Raw genomic sequence first — 9,823 nt, forward strand, 5'->3', positions numbered from 1 at the left:
GGTGGGCCAGGGCAGGCGGCAGGCCCCGTGGCGTCTGCAGGTGCGATGCAATCACAGAACAGTCTTTGTGGTTTCAGTTACGCCTCGTGGAGATCTCATTTCCTCCCCTTGGGAAAGCGCTTCCTGTGTGTGGTTGGTGGGAACACCTGCAGGACCAGCGGTCGCCAGCCGGGGGCGGAGAGAGGCGGCACTGTGGCAGCGCGTTGTGGCCGGCTCCCACTTTTCCACAAGCCCCGCTCTTGCTCCGCAGCCCGTCGGTGGGTGGTGTGCGCTGACGCCGCGGCAGCCTCCCGGCCAGCGCCACCACTGTGACCAAGTCCTCTCCTGGACCGAGTGGTGTGCGAGGAGTCTCCTCCGAAGCATCTCCTTGTCTCACTCGGATTCGCTTATCACCTCATGTTCTCCTTGCTCAACTTCCTTCTTTTTTGCCTCTTTCCAAGTCTTCCGACCCCAGTGGCTCAGTTCAGTCTGGCCCGAAGCCAGAGCTGCTGTCCCCAAGCGTCCCTGAGCCTCCCCGTGGGGCCCTGCTGCCTGCCGGGACTGGCCTCACTGCTCCATGGCTCCAACACCATGTTTGTTCTCTTGTTTTGGTGGAGTGGGTGCATCTTCCAGAAGCTTTCTGGGATAGTGTGTGTGGAAGGCAGGCAAACTTGGCGCCTCAGGAAATGCTTTCTTGGTTTTGCCCACGCTAGCTTGACAGTGGAGGGGAATCAGTGGTCCCGGGAGGGCACTGTGGCCCTCAGAATTCAGACAGCGTTGCTCCAGCTCTGCACGCAGTGTTGGCGGTGGTACCTGCTGTCTGCCGCGGTGAGGGCCTCTCTCCCCTGCTTCCTGCTGTCTTCATCCTGCCCCATGTGCCCTGCAGTGTTTGCACACCATGCATCAGAGCCCAGGCTGCTCACGCCAGGCCAGGGGTTCTTCAGCAGGACCACCCCAACCCCTGCCAACCCCCCATGACGAGAAACGAGCAGACACGCATCCCAAGAACCTCCTTCCAGCCACACAACAGTGGGCAAGCTCTCGAACCTCCCGTGCCTGTTTCCTCTTCTGAAATGGGGGTGTTGGTGGTGCCACCTCAGGGTCGCTGCAGGTCAGCCAGTGAATCGAGGCCGGTACAGACCGCACACGCGTGTGCTCGCCCTGTAACTGGGATCTCCCTCTGTGTGGGGGCTCTTTACCCACTGAGTCTGTTCACACCCCATCTGGTCCGACCCTAAGACGTTCTGTAGGTGGATAAACAGCCCAAAAGAGTTTAGTTTACTTGAACAGTCCCGTTACAAAACAGGATTGGGCCAAAAATTCTAGCAGCGACCAGAGAGAGGGCGCAGAGATTGGTGGTTCCCTGTGTAGCAGTTTACTCCGAGAAGGGAAGTGGACCTGCAGCCACGCTTCGGAGCAGGCAGACGGAGCCGCTTCTCACGGTGCTGGTGCCGTCCCACCCGTCAAGCCATGCAGCAGAGCGGTGTGAAACGCTGTTCGGTTGTTTTAGGAACTAGTTGTTTTAAAGTTCCGTATTGGGTGATGGTAAGCCTTGCACGATCACCGTGCTGGGCTGTGTCTTCCTCTCTGTGCAGGGGTCCCACTGGGGCCTCTGAGGAGCCGGCCTGCCACCCGCTCTGAGAACCCGGGTATGGAGGTGCCGGCTGGTGCCCGTGACTCATGACATCTTCTTGCTGATTTGTAGCTCTGGTCCTGCTCTTGTTTTCTCTGTCGAATAAAAAAAGAAATTGAGGCATTTTTCACGAAGACTCAGGCCTGGCCGGAGCCCACCGGGAGTGTCCTCTCCTCAAGGGGCGGGGGCTGCAGGCGCTCAGCATATACTGAGCTGAGCCCTGTGCGCCACCGAGCCCCAGAGTGAACGTCCTGTTTTGTTTCTTCGTTTTCGCTGGTTCACGTGCCCACAAACGACAGGCACCAGGGCTTGTTGGAAAGAGACTTTGCTTTGATGTGGTTTGGGTGCCGGCCTTCTGCACTGGAGGTCCGTGGGGCAACGTGGTTTTAGTCCCAGGGCGCTAGGTTTCCTGCATCTCCGTGGTCAGCGTGCATAGGGAGTAGAAGTCTAAGCTTCCAGCTCGGAAGTTTCTCCTGGTCCCGTGGAGAGCATCTGAACATGGCAAACAAGAAGCTTGAAATCCTCCAACTTGTGACGGTGGGGGTGGGGGGCTGAGCCCCCAACAGGCGCCCCCCGTTCTGGGAGCCACATCTCTGACCATGAGAACCAAGCATTCCCAGACTTTGCTCAGACTCTGCTTGCTGTGTGGGACATACTCTCTTACCTCCTACGAGCCGGCTTCCGCTCGTCCCTGAGCCCGGAACACTCACGGGGCTCCTTCCCACCTGCCTTCCTCTGTTTCTCCTGAACTTCGTACGTGTGGCCGTGGCGGGAGCTCGGGGTTTCTGGGTGTGCCCCACGGCTCTGACCCTTGACCACAGCGGAGTCAGGCGCACGGTGGCTCCCCGTCAGCCAAGGCGGGTGACTTAGGTTTGCAAACCTCGTTTCTTTCTGTACCAGAGAAACTGGCAGATGTGCGGTTCTGGCTGTATTTTGTTCTTGTTCACGGGGACTAGACGTGGAAGTGAGCAACGGTGGGCTCACAGGCTCCGCTTTCCACACGAGTGTCTCCATGGCCAGAGTGCTCAGCGGGCTCTTCATGTGCCCGAACGGCCTGGCTGGCCACGGCACGCAGCAGCCATGCTGGCCAGGGAGAGGCCAGACCCAGCGGCTACAGGACAGGAACCACAACTCCTGCTTCCACTCGCAGGGAAGACGTGGGCCAGAGAAGCTGCCGGTGAGCACAGCCACCGTGAGGGCCGTGCGGGGGGACGAGAGCAAGTAGGTGGACGACGTTGCAAAGTGCAGCAGGGAAATGAACGTTCCCCAGGGGCCCGAGGGTCGAGCTCAGTCTCAGAAGAAAGAACGAGCAGAGTAGTGCGTGCCCACAGTGGGAGCCGGGCGGGCATGGAGGGGAAGGGCCGAAAACCCCCCAGATGGATGGAAGGCATTCTCACACATCCCGAGCCCGACAGACTCCAAGCAGGGTCAGCACAGAGATCCACGCCCAGAGACGTTGTGGTAAAAGTGCTGAGAGCCGGAGACAGAGCACATGTGGACGACTGGACGGCACCGCCGAGGGCGCCTGCAGGACGCGCAGCCAGCTTCTCGTCAGAGACCGTGGCACGCCCAGGTGTTGGAGGAAAAAAGCATCAACCAGGCAAAACTCTGTCAGAAACGAAGGCGTGATGAGGACCTTCCTGGCTGGGAACGGAGAGAATTCATTGTGAGCCAGCCTGACCTATGAGAAATCTGGAAGGGAGCTCTTCGGTCTGAAAGCCAGGGACCCAGAGACCAGGATCACGCAAAGAGCACCGTGTAATTATCGGGCAACGTGAATTTATAGTTTTCTTCTCTCTCCATTTAACTGATATCAGGAGCAGTTGTAGAAGATGACGTGTTGTCTGTGGGGCCCGCAGTATGGAGAGCCGAGTGTTCACCAGTGACCACGCAGAGGCAGGAGGCATGAGATATTTCGGAAGAAACCGTAAGTGAGAAGGTTCGAATGACGCGCGGTCAGCGTGCGTGTTTTCTTCCCTTCTGTCAGCTTCTGTGTAAGACAGAAAATCGCACACGGTGTCCGGGTTATAACGGCGTGTGGCACACGTAGGTACACCACGAACGACAGAAGCTCGGGAAGGAAGGGCAGGCCCTGAGCGGAGGGACAAGTCCGTACCCATATCTGACCGGGTGAGACCCGGGTCCGTCTGCCATCCATCCTGACGGCGTGACATGGGTCCGTGAGAGGAGCCCGCAGCAACCACTGGGGAAGGAAGTCCAGGAGACCGTCCTGCAGCGTCTCAGTGGGTAGGCTCGCTTAGTGCAGAAGGAGGCAGTAAAGACGAACGGGGTCAGAACTGCACGACCCCCGAGCATGACCAGTGTGAGCGGGTTGGGCAGTCCAAGGGTAGACAGCCTTCGTGCTTCTTAAGGGTGAGCAGCGGGGAGGGAGGTGGCAGCTCAGCGGCACTTGGAGGCTGGACGCCCACCGTCGGTCATGGCAAGGGCCGAGAGGCAGGAGGCAGACAAACGGCCACTCAGCCCCCCCACCACACACCTGTGGGACACGCCGGCGCGCCCACAACGGCCCACACCGTCGTGAAAAGGAGCAGCTCGGGAGGACTCCCTCCTCCTGGTCCTGGGCAGTGCGGCTCCGGCATCAGTGTGGTGGTCATGGGGTCGAAATCCTCACGGATGAGAAGACGCCCACCGTGCCCACGCTTGCTTCAAACCGTGCGCGTGTCTGAGAAGGGAGCTGCCTCGGGCGTGGTCGTCCCTGCAGAATCCAGACCTGGCCTTCCCACACACGCGCGCGTACGAAACAGGTTTGCTAGCCGAGACGGTGACCTCGCCAAGTGCAGCCCTGCAGCTGCTTGTTCTCGGCCAAGAAACAAGCTGCTTTAACCGGCAAGTTGAAAACACATGCTTTGTGGATACTGTCGGACAGTCGTTGGTTAGACAGAAGCCGTCATGTGCACGATGGGCAGCACCCTCGAGGCACCAGCGTGGGCTTGCGGCAGTGCATTCAGAAGCTGGACCATCGAGGAAATGTACACATACTGATGCTGCTGTCATGTTCTTGCTGGATTCCACGCCCTTAGAGGGTTTTCCAGGCTTTACATTTCCTCCACGTTAAGCCTGTCAGCATTTCTGTGCAGCTGTGCGGTTGGTTGTAACAACAAAATACAAATACTGTGTGTGTTCTGCTCAGGGGGATGAAGTTGGTATCATTCACAGGCTTTTATTAACCATCACTTGCAGGCCTGTTCCCAATATTGGAGATAATTTTTTAGAGGGGGCAGTGGGGGCAGAGCGAGAGGGAGAACCTCCAGCAGACCCCCTGCTGAGCACGGAGCCCAACCTGGGGCTCGATCCCATGACCCTGAGATCACAAACTGCCCCGAAATCAAGAGTCAGTCACTCAACCGAGCCCCCCAGGTGCCCCGAGATAATTTTTAATTACTACAATTCAGTCATGCTGTGTATAGAAATATCATCTTCCACACATTATTTAACCAAAAGGTTTGCCCTTCTTAGTCCGTCTCTTTTTATACTTTGTCTCAGAAAGGCTTGGCACATGGCATTGCCCCCTGGGCCACCGGCCGTTTCTCCCTGATCTTGAGCCATGCACTTGGCTCCCGTGGGAGTGCCTGGCATGACCTCCCCAACATGGGGCTGCTTACGCCACGTCTTCTCTCCTTCTGTCCCTTTTGCACACGAGACGACCCTGTTTCAGTGAAGTCAGTCATTTCTAAGAGGCACCACCCTGCGTGGGACAGTGTGGGGTCCAGCCCCCCAAGGATGTGGCTGTCAGCTTGCCTCTGTCTAGTTCGTGGTCTCCTCAGCTACAGACGGGAACGATGACACCCCTCTCGTGGGCTTTTTATGAAGATTACAGGACACCTTGCCCCGTGCAGCCAGGGACCCAGAAGGCATTATCACCCGTTGTCTGGGAATACAAAGAGCATTTGTGCAGTGAGCCCTACCCATGTGTGGGCCGTACACAAGCAACAGGACTGGGCGCCTCTGCCCTAGATGTTCTCCCAAGTGCAGGCGAAAGGTTCACAAGGGGTGCCTGGGGGCTCAGGCAGTCCGAGAAGTGTCTGCCTTCGGCTCAGGTCATGATCCCGGGGTCCTGGGATCGAGCCCAGCATCGGGCTCCCTGCTCGGCGGGGAGTTTGCTTCTCCTTCTTCCGCTGCCCCTCCCCCCACTTATGCACGCGCGCGCTCGCTCTCTCGCTGTCTCACTCTCAAAATCTTTAAAAAAAAAAAAAAAGGTTTTCACGGAAGATTTTATCACAAATAATCATCGTTGTAAGATGGCTGTTTTGAAAGACAACTCTTCGAGCAGTCTGTAGCTTTCCCCTGCCCTGGCCCTGCCCTCAAGGGTCCCTGCTCTCCCCTGAGCTCTGCCTCTGCTACCCGGGGTCCCCACCAGCATGCACCCCTTGCCTCTGCCTGGGGCGTTGTCCGAGGCGCTTCTGCGGGTTCCCAGTCCACGTCCTCACAGCAGTGGGTCTGGCTTTTTCCTGGACTTGGGGGTCTTCATCCCCGACCACGGGAACTCTCTGTCTTTGCTTTTTTGCCTCCCTTCTTTCACGGGAGTGAAAGGGAACCTGGATGGGGGCCGGGCTCTCCACAAAGAGCAGACCATTTGTAGCAGGAGGCAAGGGAGGTTGGTGGTGTTTGTCACTTCCTGAGACCGGGCCACTGTGCAAAGCAGAGGACACCCCAGAACGGCTTTGACGGTGTGTGCACGCAGTGTGAGCTGTGCTCCCAGTCAGGCCGCGATTCTCAGTGACTCATGGAAGCCCAGGACTGTGAACACATCCTGACAGTAAACCGCAGATCACGTGGGGAAACCGGAGACAAGCCTTCACGTTCCCCCCGCGTGCGCTTCAGCTGCAGGCCTGAGGCCGGGTGGGGTGCCGGAGGACGGGGTGCCCAGAGGACAGGGTACAGCCAGTGTTTTCCCAGGTTTTCTCAAAATCACTGGCATTTCTGATAAACCTCCACCACTCAGCAGCAGCCAAGCCGTGTTCCTACCCTGTGGGTCTGGGGCTCGGGGCCCACACACACTTTCCTGGGCAGTGCCCCATGGGACGCTGTTTTTATTGGGGTTGTTATCAGTAGTATGAACAGCCTCTTACGGTATTTAGATGGGCACTTGCCGTTTTTACGTGAAGCAGGTTACCTGTTGTGTGTGTGTGTCATTTCTAAATACAGCTTCTTCACCACTCAACAAATGGACAGTCATCTGAGTGGCCTCCTAGTAACTGTGCTTAAAAATAGCTTTTGTTCTGGGGTGCTTGGACTCTTGATTTCGGCTCAGGTCGTGATCTCGGGGTTGTGGGATCGAGCCCCGATTCAGACTCCACGTGGAGTCGGCTTGTCCCTCTCCCTCCCCCTGGCTTGCATGTGCATGTGCACACTCTAAAATCAATAAAATTCTCTTTAAAAAAGCTTTTGTTTCAGGATACCTTGCAAATCCAAAATTAAGCCTTTGCTGAGTTACCTGACAGTGTGTCCTCAGGCTGCATGTGTGCCTGGTTTGGGCCCGACCCGGGGTTCGAGTCCTGCAGATGGACACCTGGCACCTGCCACGTAGCCCCGCACCGTGGCCACGGATGCTGAGCCCCTCACACTCACCGTTGCCAGCCTGAGCCGTCACACAGATGCCTTACTTACGTTTCCTTAGTCCTTTCCAGGGTTTCTGTCCATTTTGAATTTGTTCTTCTGTCAGTTGCTGTTTTCTGATTTGGGAGTGTTTCTCAGATTACTTATTGCCTTAACCAGTTTGTAGAGGCTTCCTCTGTTTTGTGGTCTTAGGTCACGTGGGTCTTAGTCTTGCAGATGGTCTTCCGACCTCATGTTTGTGACTTCGCCAAAGGCTTTTCATGCGCTTCCGTCTGTGATCAGGGTACCTTGTGTTGGTGCTGCCTCGGGAAAGCGGAGTTTGGAGGCAGTGGACCGTGCCCTGGCCCTGTGTGATCACCTGGGATGTGCTGTGGCTTCCACATCTGCGAGGTGGCACAGCAGTTCCTCTGACAGACCAGCCTGTCTGTTGGCACTCTGCATGTTGGTTCGTGTCTGCTGGTTCTTGGAGCTCCAGGAAGAAGGCAGGAGCACGCCCTCCGGTCCCCGCATCAGTCCTCAGTCACACCTTCCGCGCTCATGGCATCCAGCCCTTGTCCTCTCCCCATGTCCTCTAGGGTGATAGGTGTTCTGTCACCTGCCCGTGACGCCCTTGTGTACAACCAACCGACTGTCGCTGCGCGGCCGCCTCTGAATGCGGGGCCTGGCGGCGTGGGGCATAGAGCGAGTGCCATGCTCCGGGGTCTGCTGGCCCTGCGGTCTTTGACCATCGGCTCCGACTGGTTCTCGCACTGAAGCTAGGACAGCGTCTTGCAGTGATGTTCGGCAAAGGACAGGGATGCACTGCGCGTGTGCGTGCCACGTGGGTGCTTGCAGCCTGCGGTGCGTGCAGGGCACGTGGATGCTGGTGCTGGGGGTGTTTGCGTGCCGGTTCCAGGGCGCGTGCGTGCCGGGGCGCCCGTGTGTGCCCGCTCCCGGGGCGTGCGTTTCACGGCCTGCGTCTGTCTTGCAGGGGCCACAAGCGGAAGCTACCCGAGGAGGACGCCGGCAGCGCGTCCAGTGGGGAGTCGAGCGGGGAGGACGAGGAGGGCAGCAGCTCGGAGGCGGACGAGATGGCTGCAGCGCTCGAGGCAGAGCTCAGCGACCTCATGTGACCTGCAGGGTGCAGGGCCGACACCCGCTTGGCGCTCCATCCCCGGAGGGCTCCAGGCCCCACGGGCCCTTGGATGGTTCCTTTTTTCCAGAGAGATGTGTATATTTGCAGAGCTCCACATACAGAAACACATAATTTTGCAGAAATAGGTGTTTTTAGAGGTTTTACTACGGAAAGTCTACTTTTCTAAGGGACAGTGTCCCGGGAGGCGGTGTGCCAAAGATGTTGCCACGCCCCGCGCAGCCTGGTTCGGAGTGGGCATGTAGGACGCAGGGCAGCAGCCGGGGCACCCCGATGGGGGTGGGGCAGTGGGCGGGCGCGCAGGGCCCTCCTCCGGGACACAGATGTAAAGTTTTTGTATATCTATTTCACATTTGACCCACCGAGCAGATTTCTCTTTCATTTAATAAAACTCCTTTTTGTAAGCTCGTTCCCTGGTGTGCTGGCAGGAGCCGCCCCCGCCCCGAGCGCCCTGCCCGCCCAGCAGCCTGTGGGCCAGAGAACACTGCGTGTTGGGGCACGTGCGTGCTGGGGTGCCCGTGCACTCCGGGCCCATCGCCGGGAGAACAGACCCAACTTCCTCTTCTAGGCCGTTCTGTGGAGGCTGGACTTTTTATTACTTGTGAAGAGCTTCTCAGAAGCTTGTACCAAAGCATTAAGAACGCAGAGGGTTGCTGTTACTGTGGCTACATCAGGCGATGAGCATTGGATCTAAGATAGCCCAGAAAACAAGGCAGTTCCGACCCCGACTGACAAGCTGGAGATCAGGGTTCGTCACACGGCGCGTCCCCCGGACGCTTGGTCGTGCATCGTCCCTGTGCCTGGGTCTGACCCACAGGCCCCTTGCATTCGTGCGGCTCCGGTAAGAGCTGGTAGAGAGCCCAGGGGCCTCGGTTTCCAAGTCCCCTTGTCCAGAGATCTCTGGGCGCAAGCCTTGGTCCATGCCATCCGTGGGTAATTCATCTTGATGGTCCCTCTGAGACGGCCCCTTCCTGTTGGTGGCGGCTGGGCTTTGGGCTGGGGGTGACCCGGGATGTGTTTGTGAGCCTCTAGAACAGTTTGAGGTGCTGCTTAAAGACATCGTTGGTTTAGCCTACCTTTTTCAGTGTAGATCTGCAGGCCCCACAAGTCTTTTCTCCTCCCCATTTTCCAGACTGCTTACTGAATTAGAGGTAATGTGTTAGGTTAAGGCTGCGTGCTATGCATGTTCTTTGAGTGCAAGTAACAGAACCATGGCTCCACTGGGGTTATCTTGCTGTGTTACTCACTTGTCTGAGAAGTGACGGATGGAGCTTCAGGTATGGCTGGTTCTAGGTTTTCACTGGATACTCAGGCATCATCAAGAACCTGAATCCTCCTCCAGGAGTTTGGGCTATCTCTCTCCTGGTTGTACTCCGCAGGTCTTCACACAATGGGGCATGATGCCTAGATCCCATCTGTACTTCCCATGACAGGCAGAGAGGGAGAAGGTGGGGGTATTACCATGTGCACTGGATGGGTGCGCGGGCAGGCAGATGTCCAAC

At 57.5% G+C, this 9,823-nt stretch overlaps 1 protein-coding gene across 3 annotated transcripts in view; it reads left to right on the top strand.

Annotated features, from left to right (window-relative positions):
- The window catches only part of CTDP1 (CTD phosphatase subunit 1), a 55,187-nt gene extending 46,438 nt beyond the window's left edge, over window positions 1-8,749 (top strand). The window contains exons 13-14 of one of the 3 annotated variants that reach the window (XR_003521210.2): window positions 3,430-3,539; window positions 8,160-8,292. Coding sequence is in view for 2 of the 3 variants with exons in the window: in XM_027600789.2 (XP_027456590.2) it covers window positions 8,160-8,301 (142 nt within the window). In the remaining variant the exon portion in view is untranslated. Of the gene's footprint in view, window positions 1-3,429; window positions 3,540-8,159 lie in introns of all 3 variants that reach the window. The other 2 variants (XM_027600789.2, XM_027600791.2) reach the window with 2 other exon arrangements.
- Window positions 8,750-9,823: the final 1,074 nt, after the last annotated feature.

The sequence above is a fragment of the Zalophus californianus genome, chromosome 14 (genome assembly GCF_009762305.2).
Source record: "Zalophus californianus isolate mZalCal1 chromosome 14, mZalCal1.pri.v2, whole genome shotgun sequence".
Classification (NCBI taxonomy): Eukaryota; Metazoa; Chordata; class Mammalia; order Carnivora; family Otariidae; genus Zalophus; species Zalophus californianus.